General features: G+C 34.0%; 2 protein-coding genes across 3 annotated transcripts; both read left to right on the plus strand.

Moving 5' to 3' along the window:
* The first annotated feature begins 969 nt into the window (after positions 1–969).
* LOC121259040 (ankyrin repeat domain-containing protein 27-like) lies at positions 970–3,008 on the plus strand. The gene is made up of 6 exons (XM_041160519.1): positions 970–1,313; positions 1,403–1,942; positions 2,101–2,250; positions 2,350–2,487; positions 2,683–2,787; positions 2,952–3,008. The coding sequence occupies exons 1-6, from the start codon at positions 1,271–1,273 to the stop codon at positions 2,963–2,965; spliced, it is 990 nt and encodes a 329-aa protein (XP_041016453.1). The 5' UTR covers positions 970–1,270; the 3' UTR covers positions 2,966–3,008.
* A 5-nt stretch (positions 3,009–3,013) lies between these two features.
* On the plus strand, positions 3,014–5,943 carry LOC121259039 (ankyrin repeat-containing protein ITN1-like). 2 transcript variants are annotated; one of them, XM_041160517.1, is made up of 6 exons: positions 3,014–3,105; positions 3,391–3,453; positions 3,647–3,736; positions 4,035–4,289; positions 4,404–4,903; positions 5,198–5,943. In XM_041160517.1, exons 1-6 carry the CDS (start codon positions 3,093–3,095, stop codon positions 5,801–5,803), a joined length of 1,527 nt encoding a protein of 508 aa, XP_041016451.1. In that variant the 5' UTR covers positions 3,014–3,092; the 3' UTR covers positions 5,804–5,943. The 2 variants fall into 2 exon arrangements, with proteins under 2 accessions (XP_041016451.1, XP_041016452.1); XM_041160518.1 differs by having other exon boundaries at positions 5,654–5,943.
* The last annotated feature ends 9,086 nt before the right edge of the window (positions 5,944–15,029 follow it).

Raw genomic sequence — 15,029 nt, forward strand, 5'->3', positions numbered from 1 at the left:
ATGAGATTTGGATTCTTTGCTCAAAATTAAAAGCTAAATAACAAGGTGAAAGCATGGTATTGATTCAGCTTTTGAAGACATGTGGAACGTACTCGGCTTGAGTTCCAAATCTTGAGGGGCCCAATCAACTTTTTCATTTTAATAAAGAGCGTTGGACCCCAATTTTGTTAACTACTCTCTCTCTCAGAGTCTCTCTCAACAGTACTTTTGTCCAGTGCAAGTATGCATATTGCACTTACTTATTTTCTTTTATTTTGATTTTTTTTTTAGGTTTTATATATGCATGTATTAAAAATCCTTGAGACCATAGATGTTGCTAGGTTCTATTAACTGTTATAAAGCTTTATGTTTTTTGTCTCAATTCTCATATAGTTAATAGTTCTACGCATATTTATTTTATTTTTTAGTATTTTTCTCGAATATGTCTGGAAGAGACTTTAAGCTAGGATAGGAGAGTTGTAACAAAAGAAAAAAAAATAGAAAAAAAAAACATAATATATAATTCAGTCATAAAAGGATCTTTTGATGATCAATTCTTTATTAAGGATCAATAAACAAATATATTAACATAAAGTCCAAATAATTTTGCATCTCATAAAAGTTAGAAGAATAAGATTTAAATAATTTTAATTAACTTATTATTAATATATTAATATACTTTATATTATATTAAAAATAAAAGAAATGTTATACATCTCACTTTCATCTCACATTGTAAGATATGGTACATTTATCACTATTAGATGATAAATAAATATTTAATAGTGATAAATATGACACATCTTATATAGAAGGATGAAAGTTTGACGGTGATGTAATGTATAAAATTTTTCTAAAAATAATATTAATATCGGTGCATCCTTGAGGTTACGCAAATAAAAGACTAATGAATAAGGCAATAAATGAACCATACTCTCATTTCATTATGTAAAATTTGACACTTCTATCATCCTGATATGATTCTTTATGTTTTCAAAGAAAATATATAAAAATTGACGGGCAATGAAATCTCATAAGTGGGAATCGAGATGCGACAGTGGTGTATAATATATAATTATGAGGAGAAAATGACAATTTATTAAAGTTAAAACTTGGAAAAAGGTCTTGTTTAATTTGTATTTTTCATATGAGAATCGCAGCAGACATTCGTATCCAGCAAGCGACAGACACAGTACACCGATCGACACGCTGGATGGAATAAAATTTTTGATATTTGGAATGTTGGGGTTAAAGTATTGTTCGAGCGAACGTACGTGAATCACATTTAATTATGTGGCAGCACACAGGAAATTGGTTTCTGAGTATAAATAAAGGTAACCAATCTCCCAAATATGCTCACCCAGCTGCTCTCTATCCGCTTAATTTGTCTTTAGTTCAATTCTTTGCCAAACATTAATGGAAGACATTTCGAGTGGTACGAGCGAAGAGCAATGGACTTATCAGGAAAGGCAGGACATCAAGAGCAAGTTGTTCAGAATGGCAATGGAAGGCAAATGGGATGAAGCTGCCGAGCTGTATGAACAAGACGAATGGGCTCAAACGGCCAAAATCACCAATTCAGGAGACACAGCATTACACATAGCTGTCTCCGTTGGCAAAGAAGACAACGTCAGACAACTTATACAATCAATTTGGGATCCATCCCGACTCAGACAGGTTCTTGAGACTCGGAACGACCGAGGGAATACTCCGCTCCATTCTGCTGCATCAATGGGGAATGTTGCCATGTGTCGATGCATTGCAACAGTTTATCCAGAGTTGGTAGGTGCTACTAATAATAACGGGGATACCCCTTTTGTAATGGCAGCACTGCATGGTGAAAAAGCAGCTTTCTTTTGTCTTCACTTTATCTGTCTCAGTAAGGATATGGATGGCTATCAATTTTCCTGGAGGAAGAATGATGACACCATCCTTCATTGTGCCATTGCTGGGGACTACTTCGGTCAGTAGTACTGCAACCGACATATATATTTTGCTTTCTAGTTTACTTCTATACGCGGTAATTTAAAAAAGAGCTTGAGGATAGCATTAAAATAGTGTAGGCGGATTTGGAATTTCAAATATAGAATATACTTGATTTTTGTACACTCGACTTGACAGATTTGGCATTCCAAATAATTCACTTGTATCCGAAACTGGCACGCTCTGTAAATCAGAAAGGACTCACTCCTCTCCATCTACTAGCGAGCAAGCCTTCAGCTTTTAGAAGCGGTAGCCACCTTGAAGGATACTACAAAATCATTTATCACTGTAAGTATCTCTAAATCGCCAGTATTGCAAGAACTGATCTTAGATCTCCATCCTTTCTTTCCTAGACTCGTATCCTTCCTTCTGTTGTTCTTTTGGAAGGCATATTGGTTGATCCGCTCGAGGTGGAAGCATCCATCAAGCAGCCAGATAGTCCCGGGGATAAAAAGAAAATGAATCCAGAGACGTACAGAGCATGCAACGGCTTGTTGCAATCGTTTTGGAGAATGGTTCAAGGTGGTATGTGAATAAATAGATTTTTTATTTATTATTATCTGTAACATATTTTGCAGAAGCCACACCGTGTAAAGAACACCATGTCATGGTAAATATCCCATTAGATTATGAGAATTATATGGGTCATGTTCGAAGCAAGCACGCTTTGTCATATCTTTTCTTTGGGAAAGGCCAACTTATTTTTTCCTCGATTAAAAGTGACAGGGAAAAACAGGAATGGAGAGGAAACAGAGACAAAAACTGAAAGCAAAGGTAGAGAGAAAACAGATGCAGAGAACCCTGAACCAAAGGCAGGACGTCCAGGTCAGAAATGCGTAACTTTACTGTGTTTGAAAACAATTAGACCTCCAACAGAAAACAAGATTTTCAGACTCAATTTCGTCGTAAACTTATAAAAAAGAGTTTTATAAACTTCTTTGTACAAGATTTTCTCGTTTCAAGAATTCTCACTTGTTGTGTCGTCGAAGGGAATAGGGGTTGAACAAAGCTTTTGGCTGGAACCAGATGATGACCAGCGAATGCGAATAGATAGAAGCGGGAACAAAAAGACTCTGGCTTATCCAGAGAACTACAGAACCTGCAACGACTTGTTCAAATTGTTGTGGAAAATGGTTCTAGTTGGTATGTGAATGGTCAGATTTTGATAATTATCAGTAACACATTTTGTATATACGCACTGTGACAAGAACACCCATGTCATGGCATATACGCTTCAGCAACTTTGTCATATCTTTCGTTTTGAAGACGCCATTGTTGAGACTAATTAATTGATACGTACCATCACATTCAAAACTAGTTGCATTACTCAACCACACTAGCTAGCGTAGTGTAGAATTTTGTTGTTATGCATGGCTCATTTCTGTTAATGATCGAACTATTTTTTATCTTTTTCTCATGAATTACCAGTCGCAGGCATAAACAGTGTAAAAACAGATGCGGAGAACACTAAAGTACGGAAGGCAAGACTTGGTGAGCAAATAGCAATGCATAACTGTATTAATTGTGCTTGAAAGGAAGATTTTGAGAGGCAGTTTTTTGGAGTACGGATCACATTGACGTTGAAACAAAGAGGGTCCAAGAGCTAGCCTGGCGTAAAATTATTAAAACCATTGAAACTCGTTTATATATTCATTCATTTCAATGAATTGCTTCTATTGTACAGGAACTGATGAGTTATTTCCAGCTAATTATAGCACCTGCATTGAATTTGTCAAGCTTGCGAACAAGGCATTGCTGACGTTTCTTGGATTAGGTATGTTGGTAGTATAGGGATTAAGATCCTTTATAATTTCACGCTTAAATAGATTGATACAACATGAGTTCCGCATACCGTATAGAATGATATAACATCCGATAGCAATCATCTGTCAAATCATCTGGCAACAATATTAATACGTAGATTAGTACGCAAACTTGCTTGTACATAGCAAAACTCATTAATTAAACATAGTCAAAATGTCAATACTTTTTTATGATCAATATATTTAGTGTTAATCAAAAGGCTTGCTAATAAATATATATATTGTTTTGTGTATCATGGTTATTATAAGGATTCACCGCAATAACAAAGATAGAGAGCAACAAAAAGAAGCACACATGGGCCGTTCAAATCTTGAACGAACTTCTAGAACTTCATTCCACATATGAAGATGCTGCTTCCACATCTGGGGATCATGCGCGCGAGTCTGCACAATCCCGAACAAAGGAATCAGAAGAAACAATGCCTTACGGTCTTCTTCCAGATCAACTGATCAGTAGTGAAACTCCGCCCACTGATTCTATGAAAACTACGGGAAGTACTAATGGTACAAACAAATAAGTCCTTTAAACAATGAGTCCATGTAACATTAGTAGTACTTTTAGCAATGAATATATAGCAAACAATTTAATTAAAGCCCAAAAACTTGTGTTATTGGCAGGGATGGAGAAAACCCTTAAAACGGCGAAGACGATCATTTTAATTGATTCTAAAAATGGCGTCAATGATATTGTGAAGAAAGTACAAGAACTTCTTCCGATTTCCATACAAGATAGGAATGCTGAGAGCAAGAATCTAATGATGATCGTAGATCAGGATAAACCAGCTCCTGAAATGCCAAAGAAAGAGACACCAATATTACTTGCAGCCAAGAATGGAATCGTTGAAATTGTGAAAAGAATCCTAGAAGTCTGTCCAATTGCCATTAATGACGTGAATGCAGATAGTAAGAACATAGTATTGTTGGCGGTGGAGTACAGGCAACCAAAGGTACTATATGAACTCTTTCTACGACGAAATAACTTGAAAGAGACCATGTTTCGACAGTTGGATAATGAAGAGAATAGTGCCCTGCATCTTGCGGCAAAGCTTGGAGACAAACAGCCATGGCGAATTCCCGGGGCAGCATTGCAAATGCAATGGGAAAACAAGTGGTATGAGGTACGACTGCGAATTATGTTTATATTTCTGTATGTCTTTTTTATTCTTTTCCAATTATATATACTGATCATCTAACTACTCATTGACTTTGTTTAAAAAGATTTTGAGGATTCAAATCTCTTCCTCTTTGTGTTAAAAAGGGCGAGAACAAACATATATGCATGATATCTTTCCTTAAACAAGAGAAAAGAGAAGTCCCTGTATTTTATTACAAAATTAGTTTTGTTGACAAACTACTATATATATATATGGGATACCTAATACTGGATCCTTTGCTTGGCTTCCTGCGTGTAGTATGTCAGGGATTCCATGCCCCCCAACTTTTTCCCCCTCTACAACAAGGAGGGCAAGACCCCACGCGACTTGTTCACTGAAACCCACAAAGACCTTGTAAAGAATGGTAGCAAGTGGCTAACAAACACTTCTCAATCCTGTTCCGTCGTAGCTGCACTCATTGCCACAGTGGCCTTTACTGCCTCCACCACGGTCCCCGGAGGCTTCGAGAGTACTGGCATTCCAGCGCTCGAAAACAAGCCTGGTTTTGACCTCTTCGCGGTCTCATCACTCGTTGCTCTCTGCTTCTCGATCACGGCCTTAGTCATGTTCCTCGCCATCTTAACATCACGATACCAAGAGAGAGATTTTGGCAGGAACTTACCGAGGAAACTCTTGCTGGGTTTAACATCTTTGTTCGTGTCCATAGCCGCGATGCTAATTTCATTTTGTGGGGGCCATTTCTATGTGCTGCAGGACCAGCTAAAATTTGCGGCGATTCCAGTGTATGCAGTGACATGCCTACCTGTAACCTTTTTTGCTATGGCGCAGTTTCCTCTTTATATTGATCTTTTACGGGCTACCGTATCGAAGGTGCCACAACGCAGCCACAAGGTGGATCCCTGACATTTTTAATTCCATTTGTGTGCGGATGCTACATCTCGATCTACTTCCGTGGCGGAACCAGCAATTGTCTAGAGGGTGCCTATTTTTCTTTCGTGTGACATAGCTTTGTAAGATTAAGAAAAAAAATAAAATAAAATTATTATTATTATATATGTAATTAGATCTCGATAATTTGCTACATAACCATACTTGTTTTAATATTTCATGGAATAATATTTATTTATTATTATTTTTGTAATTAAATATTTAAAATTTATTTTTTTCGATTATTTAGAATGTCATCTTTCATTCTAGTATTGTGTAAGCTAGTTTATTAAGTCTCATGTAAAATCTAGATTTTTTTATATCACATTAAACATATAATGATATAATTGAGACCTTAAATAAATTTTTTCTTGTTGAATGAAGTTTAGAGGGTAAAACCTGTTGAGGATAAAACTGATAAGTCTCTCATACAAGGGAAGTCAAGTGATGATCCTCAATCATAGCTTCTATGATTCTACCACAGCATAAATAGTTGCACCATTAGTGTATACTTTATAGCCTACAAAACAGTTGTAAATCTCTTTATATTTATTTCAAATCTTTGTACAAATTATATATAAAGAGGTCATTTTGTCAAACTTTTACAAAACCTCTCAACTATAAAAAAATCAGCAATCTTAAATGATTTTTCTTTTATTTTCACTTTATATTCCATATTAAGAAGCATAATATTATATAACAAAAAATTTTGAGATCCATATTAGTAGATATTATTTCTTCTACAACTTAGTTTAAATTATTTTTAGTACTAAGGTCACATCCTTGAAAAATAGATAATATATAGAAATTATACAAAATTTTAGAACTATAGGGAAAAACTTGGAGAGAGTTATTAATTCCTAGGTATATTGAAATTTTAGAGAGCATAAAAGAATTATAAATTTTTTGGAGGGGTCATTCTCTATATCTTTAAAATTATAAATAAACTTCAGTGGATATTTTCGAATTTCAAAAAATTTTGGGAGTCCCCAATTTGGGTCCGCCACCATCTACTTCATTGGCTTATAATACATGTCATTCTCTATTTAATTTGTTTTCAAAAGAATAATGATACTCCCATTGAGAGTGGATATTGAGAAAATTCATTAATTATGTTTTCTTTTTAAAAAAAAAAATGATTTAAGGAGTTTAAAAAATATTTGAAAAAAAAAAATTACGCTATCGGTAAAAGTTTCAAGTAGTCTTTCATGGTGGGTGTAGTCTTACCCTTTTCAGAATGGAATTAAGTATCAATATCACATCACTTTGTACACCCTTGTAATACTAAATATAGTTTCTTTTTTTAAAATATATATATATATATATATATATATATTAAGGGGTTTAAAAAATGTTCGAAAAAAATTACACTATCCGTAGAAGTCAGTGGGAAAACCACGTTTAGCTTAGGGGGCCATGGCCCACCGAAAATTTATAGCCCCAAAGTTCTAAGATTTATTCAATATAATTTCTAAATATAGAAAATGGTCATCCAAAAGATTTATAATCCCCATATACTTTTTAAAAATTTTTGAATTTTAATATATTTAGAAATGTCTCTCTCCAAATTTTTTCTTATAGTTTTTGAATTTTATATAATTTCTATATAATATCTATTTTCAAGGATGTGGTCTCACCGAATTTAAATTAAAATTAATAAGAGAAATAATAAACTTATTAGTATGAATCCCAAAGTTTTTTGTTATACAATAATAGTCTTCTTAAATGTATGGAGTCCAAATTAATACAAGAAAAATCATTTAAGGTTAATAATCTATATGAAAAATAGTTTAGAGGTTTTATTTTCTAGACTTCATTATGCAAGAAAAAAAATTATTTATGGTCTCAATTATAACATTATATGTTTAAATTGACACAAGAATATTTAGATTTACATAAAACTTAAATTCTAAATATTTTATTATACAAATAATAATAGATAAATATTATTTTATAAAACATTATCGTCAAAAATCTAAAACATATATTAAGTTGTACTTTTAGAATCGTATTTTTAGTGTATGTAACAAATTATCGGGATCCAATTTTATATGTAGTAATGTTTTTATGATTTTTTTTAATTTCTATTTATTTTACATAAATGTGTCATACGGTAAAATATTTACATAAATGTTTATTTTACATAAATGCTCCAAAGAGCATGCATAATTGTTTCATCATCAGTTTGAAATATTGGACACTTCAAAATTTCCACCACTGCTTTCTGGTATAACATCAACCTTGTAGGCAAAATATTATTCATAGCTTTCCGTAGAAAATATTTAACAATAATAGGGATATCAAGCCTTCATATATTCCTCCACATATCATCCCCTTTATTCTACTCAGAAGGACCACACTCTCCCCTCTGCTGCTTCTATTTTTCCATGTAGTAGGCACTCCTAACAGTGAAGACAACTTTCTTTGAATTGTTCCATATCAGCTTATTTGCCACCCCATTCTGACTAACTGGTATCACATATATAACCTTAGCCTTCTCTTCATTGAAAACAACCCCAACCACATTTTCCTTCCATACCCCCTTTTGGTCATCAATCAACTCACAAACTTTTGCATCCTTCTGCAAAATTCTTACAGCTGACTGTACACAATGGGTAGTGGGAATAGGCAACCCTTTCTGACCCCAAATACATGTTGTTCTCCCATCCCCAATCCTCCATATCATACCTTCCTTCACTATTCTTAAATTCGACCAAATGCTTTTCCAGATTAGTGAAGATGAATTTCCCAATGGTGCCTCCAACAGCTGCAAGTTTTTAAAATATTTATCTTTAAAGACCTTGGCTACCAATGAATGAAGCTAATTTGGCAGTCTCCATCCATGCTTTGCCAACATGGCACCATTGAAGCACTCCAAGTCTCTGAACCCCAAACCCCCTTCAACCTTTGCTAACTCGAGACTCCTCCATTGCTTCCAATGAATTCATTTCTCTTTTTTATAACTAGCCCACTAGAACCTAGCCATAAGTGCCTCAATCTCCCTACATAGCTTCTTAGGAAACTGAAAAACATTCATTGTATACGTGGGGATTGCTTGCAACATTGCTTTGATAAATACTTCCTTGCCTACTCTAGACAAAAAGTTGTTTTTCCAGTTTTGTATCTTCAACCAAACTCTCTCTTTAATACTTCGAAAATCATTATATCTTGATCTGCCAACTACTGGTGGAAGTTCCAAATACTTCTCATAACTGTCACAAACCACTACTCCAACCTCTTGAAATATTCTCCCTCTCACATCAGTAGGGGTATTGGCACTAAAGAAATAGAGGTTTTATCCTTGTTGAGTGTTTGCCCGAGGCTTTTTCATACAATTCCACCAATGAGTAAACTACTCTCCATTCTTTCTTTAAAGCTCTGCAAAAAAGTACACAGTCGTCAGCAAAAAGTAAATGGTTGAGCCTCAATCCTCCCTTACTCCCTGCTGCTCCCCTTATATCTCCTTACCTTTCTAACTTTAGCAACAATTGACTCAACCCTTCAGCATATATAATGAATAAGTAAGGAGATAATGGATCCCCTTACCTTATTCTCCTTATTGGTTGAATTCTTCTTCCAATTTTTCCATTCACAACACCGAATAACTGACAGAGGATACACAAGACATAATAAGCTGTGTTATTTTATCACCAAATCCTAATTTTTTCAACATAGCTTTCCAAGAAAGGACATTCTATCCTATCACAGGCCTTTGACATGTCCAGCTTTAGTGTCATATTCCCCACTTTCCCCTTTGTTTAGTCCTCATGGAATGAAGCATCTCATATGCTATTATTATGTTGTCAGTTATAAGCCTTCCAAGTATAAAATATCATCACTTTGTATGCCCTTGTAATAACAAATATAGTTGCTTTAAAAAAAAAAATGTTTTAAGGGGTTTAAAAAATGTTTTAAAACAAATTATATTATCGGTATAAGTTTTTGGTGGTCTTTCTCGGTGGATGTAACATTACCCTTTTTAAAATTGAGTTAAATATCAATATCACATCACTTTGTACACCCTTGTAATAATAAATATAGTTTCATTTTAAAAAAAATATTTTAAGGAGTTTAAAAAATGTTTGAAAAAAATTACACTATCGGGTAAAAGTCGGGCAGAACCACGTTTAGCTTGAGGGGGCCCATACCCCCCAAAATTTATGGAAAATTCAAAATAGCCCCAAGATTCTAAGATTTATTCTATAATTTTCTAAATATAGAAAATACACCCCCCCCCCCCCCCCGGCTCCAAAAGAAAAAAATTATAATCCCCATTTTAAAATTTTCTAAAATTTTAATAAACTTGGAAATGTCTCTCTCCAATTTTTTTTCTTATAGTTCCTGAATTTTGTATAATTTCTATATAATATCTATTTTCAAGGATGTGGTCTCAACGAAATTAAATTAAAATTAAGAAGAGAAATAATAAATTTATTAATATGAATCCCAAAATTTTTTGTTATACAATAATAGGCTTCTTAAATGTATAGAGTCCAAATTAAAATTAATACAAAAAAAAATCATTTAAGGGTAATAATCTATGTGAAAAAAGTTGAGAGGTTTTAACATCTAGATTTCATTAAGCAAGAAAAAAATTTATTTAAAGTCTCAATTATAACATTATGTGTTTAATGTGACATGAAAATATCTAGATTTTACATAAAACTTAAATTATAAATATTTCATTACACAAATAATAATGGATGAATATTATTTTATGAAACATTATCGTTAAAAATCAGAAACATATATTAAGTTGTACTTTTAGAATCTTATTTCTAGTGTATGTAACAAATTATAGAGATCTAATTTTATATATAATAATACTTTTATGATTTTTTTAATTTCTGTTTATTTTACATAAATGTGTTATGCGGAAAAAAAGTCAGCCCCTCGTCAAAGAAATTGTTGGTTCCGCCACTGTTCATGATGCTTTATTTTGAATGTCAAAGTACTTGAAAAGAGGATGCATTCCATCCATCTGGCTTTAAGAACTGGGTCCGAGGACGTCTTCACCATCAAGCAGCCAAAAAAGCAATTACAACTTTTTTTTCTTTCGTTTCCTTTGTTCTTCTCTGTAATAGCCTCTACTAAAACTAGATTGTATCGCGTTTAAGTTGCAAGCAAGGATCCGGCATCAATATTTAAAGATCCGGCATCAATATTTAAAGATCTAGAACATCGCAAGGATCTTGCTTTAATTCATTACGTACGAGTAAACAACTCAGTACTATAGTTGGTAATTAGGATCTAAATAATGGCCTTTCAAAACGAAATAGTTTGGAATAGGGGCGATACCTAGGACTGAAAGTTGGCTGGTCCGGACCGGAGAAACCGACCGGACTGATTGGGTCTAGTCCTGACCGAATCGAGACTGAGACTAGTCAGTCTCAATCCATGAAATAGAAGATCGCTCAGTCTTAGTGTGGGGTTTTTCCACCCCAGACCGACCAAATAGTAAAATAATATATATTTTTTATATAAATTATTTATATAATAATTGTATAATTAATTGTGTAATTTTTATCTAACTTATCATCAATTCACCATTCACTATTACTAACATTGACATCTATGATCTAATTAAAGTTCTAATTTATTAGTTAATTTTTTGTAAGATACCTATGTTGCAACTTGCAAGTGAGTATAAAGCAATTATAAATATTAATATAATTAACTAATGTATGATATAAATATCAATTAACTAACCTATTACCAATTCATCATTAACTAATTATTAACATCTACATCTAATTAAAGTTCTAGTTTATTAGATAAATTTTTGTAAAATACCAAATACAATTATTTATTAATCATATACAAAATGTAAGAACTAAAAAGTTTAATATATTGACAAATATCATAATACATTGACATACTCTAAGTTAGTAACAAATTAGCAATTAACATCATAAATATAATTAAAATTAATTATTTTTTTAATGAGTTAATTAAATAATCCACATTAAAGAGTTTACTTAATTTTAATTTTATTAATTTAAATAATTTTTTTATTAATTTGTGTGCCAAAAAGATAAAAGAATCACAAGCTTAAAAAATATCTCATTCAAGAATCAAGAAACGATGTTGTTTACTATAATATTGGACTTAAACGGCACCATTTAAGTCCACTGATGGAGCAAAATTGAAATTGAGTTGCGTGGTTCACGCAACTCAGTTTTTTTAAAAAATAAACCGTTTATTGAAACAGTGTCGTTTGGGTCCAATTTCAATCCAAACGGCACCGTTTCAACATTACATTTTATTCCCCAACCACCCCCCCCCCCCCAATCCCTATCCTCAATTCCTCATTTTAATTTCTCTTCTCTTCTCAAAAAACCTAGCTCTTCGTTGCATCCCCCCTCTCTTTGTGACTCCGTCGCATACCCTCCCCTCTCCAACCCCTCCGTCGCAACCCCTGCCCTCTTCGTGTGTCCAGGCCCTCCGCCGCAGACTCGCAGCCCCTGCCCTGCCCTGCCATCTCAGAGTCTACATCCCCTCCCCTAAGGTATGGACAGATGGTTTTGTAGACTAGCTTTAGCAAAGATGATTATTCTCGATAAGTTACCCTTTCGATTCGTTGAAGGGGAAGAGTTTTAAGAAGTTTATGCTTATAATTTGCCCTAAGTGTGATGGAATTCTATCTCACATTATGATTGCGAATGATTGTTTTAGTGTATATATGAGAGAAAAAAAAATAAGTTAAGTGCTCTTTAAGGGCAACGAGTCTCCCTCATCACAGTTACATAAACGTCCACGCAAAACCTCAATTATATGTGTCTCACTGCACACTTTATTAATGATGATTGAAATCTACACAAGATGATTCTTTCTTTTTATTGGTTGAAAATCACAAGGGTGATACACTTGGTAGAGCCATAGAGATGTGCTTGAATGATGGGAGGAGACCGAAAGTACTTGTAATCACTCTTGATAATGCAAGTTCTAATAACAGAGCATTTTCTTATATGAAAAAAAAAATAAAGTATAGGAGGGACACTGTTTTGGAACTTGAATTCTTACATATTCGATGTTGTGCCCGCATCTTAAATTTAATAGTCTGTGAGTGGTTGAAAGAATTTGATGAGTCTATTGCAAAGGTGAATGGTGTTGTGAAATATGTTAAGTCCTCCCCTCAAAGGTGTAGTACATTCAAGAAATGTGTACAGTTGGAAGAGATTACTTGCAAAAGTCATGTTTGCCTAGATATACCGATTAGGTAGAACTCCACCTATCTTACGTTGGAGAGGACTAAAAATTTTCGAAAAGCTTTTGAATGGTTGGAGGAAGAAGATTTGGGGTTCCTTAATAGTATTGAAGACGATGACGACAATGACGTTGATGAAGATAGTGTGATGAATATGAGAATGTCGAAGAAGTTAGGACCTCCCAATAATATCAATTGGAAAAAGGTAAGGTTGTTTTTTAGGTTTCTTCAACTATTCTCATGATGCAACTTTACGATATGTAACTTGCAACTCTTTTTTTTCCAGAGTTAGTTACAATTCAAGATGTGATTGATATGGAGTGTAAAAAGGGAAGTCCCATAACGGGATTAATGACTACAAATATGAGGAAAAATTTTGAAAAATATCGGGGCAATATTGATAATATGAATATGTTGTTGTATATTGGGATTAGTCTTGATCCTCAGTACAAGATGCGATATCTTAATTTTACATTAGAATCAATGCAAGTCAATGATATAACAAAAGCAGTTGATTTGAGTTGGAATGTGAAAAATACTTCAACCCTCATGTATGAGGCATGCGCTGAAAATGAAGAAGGGAATAGTTTTGGTCAACAACAGTAGTACACAAGTTCCCCACGTGAAAATGTAAATCGTACAGTTATTAGATTTGAGGATAGGAAGGCACAAAGATTGGTCATATTTAAGCAATGATTACAGTCGAAAAACTCTTAGAAAAACAAGTCAGAGGTTGATAGATATCTAGTTAAAAGTTGTGAGGAAAAAGATGCGAGTTTTGATATTCTAAATTGGTGAAAGGTCAATTCACTTAGATATCACGTACTTTCAAAAGTTACACACGATGTACTTGTAATACCGATATCTACACTGGCTTCTGAATCTGCATTAGCACAGCGGTTCGTGTGCTTAATCCTTTCCGAAGTAGTTTATCTTTGATGATGGTTGAGGGTCTCATTTGTGCACAGAATTGGCTTCGTTCTTCTTCTACTCCAATCAGCCTTAGAGCATTCACATCTCATTCCCCATAAAATTTCCTATAATTTAGCTAAAAAGTACATTCCCTAAAATTTTTTCCTAAATTTTACTCATCTTTCAAAAACTTCCTACATCTCATTCTCTATACTTTCTATATTCTATTGAAATAATTTTTTCTTATTTTTTCTTTATTACTTTTTTCTCTTGGTTCCATTTACAAACTTAACTACTCAATATTTTTTGTAACACCCCGTATTTTTATGTATTTTTACTGAATGATTATTTTAATAATTCAAAAATTTATTCTCTTGTTTTAAAATTATCGGATATTTTAAATGGTCTATTTTATGATCTTTAAATTGTGAAAATTAAATTGTTATGTTCTCTTAATGTTTATTTATTGTTGTACATTTAAATTGTTCTCCTTTTTAAATTAATTGATTGTTGGATTTAAATATTATATTTTCATTTTATCATTACGTTTAAATTATTTTAATTGAGATGCTGTTTTAAAATCATTTTCGTTGGATCATTTTTTGTGACCCAAGATATGAGGATTGGACCTCATTTCTTTCCCTCCATTTTTCTTTTTCCCTTTTCTTTTCTTTTCTTTTTCTTTTTCTTTTCTTTTTCTCTTTCTTTTCTCTCCTCTCTCTCTCTTCCTGTGCGGCCTTGCTCCCCTCTCTCCCCGCCCGTTTCTCTCTTCTCCCAGCCCAGCCGCCGTGCGCCGCCATGCACCTCACCGCCCCTCCCGTCAGCTTCCCCACCAGCCGGCGACACCACCCCACCAATCTCAGCCTCCCTCGCGCCGCCGACAGCCCCCACGCACCACACCAAGCCGCGGCACTCTCTTCACTCCAACGCCGCCGTCGCGCCGCCGTCGCGCCACCTCCGGCTACCATTTCTTCACCACTTCATCCTCGACCTCCTAGCAACCCAATGGACCCAACCCCAGCTCCGATCCGTCACCGGTGAAGCCTATCTATCTCCATTTCCGATTTGGATATATTTGGCCTA

Source organism: Juglans microcarpa x Juglans regia, chromosome 4D, assembly GCF_004785595.1.
Source record: "Juglans microcarpa x Juglans regia isolate MS1-56 chromosome 4D, Jm3101_v1.0, whole genome shotgun sequence".
Taxonomy (NCBI): domain Eukaryota; kingdom Viridiplantae; phylum Streptophyta; class Magnoliopsida; order Fagales; family Juglandaceae; genus Juglans; species Juglans microcarpa x Juglans regia.

Coding starts and splice junctions, on each gene's coding strand:
- LOC121259040 (XM_041160519.1), top strand. CDS start 1,271: ATGTGGCAGCACACAGGAAATTGGTTTCTGAGTATAAATAAAG. Junction 1,314..1,402: donor GTTTCTGAGTATAAATAAAG/GTAACCAATCTC, acceptor CATTAATGGAAG/ACATTTCGAGTGGTACGAGC. Junction 2,488..2,682: donor TTGGAGAATGGTTCAAGGTG/GTATGTGAATAA, acceptor CTCGATTAAAAG/TGACAGGGAAAAACAGGAAT.
- LOC121259039 (XM_041160517.1), top strand. Junction 3,454..3,646: donor AGTACGGAAGGCAAGACTTG/GTGAGCAAATAG, acceptor TCTATTGTACAG/GAACTGATGAGTTATTTCCA. Junction 4,290..4,403: donor AACTACGGGAAGTACTAATG/GTACAAACAAAT, acceptor TGTTATTGGCAG/GGATGGAGAAAACCCTTAAA.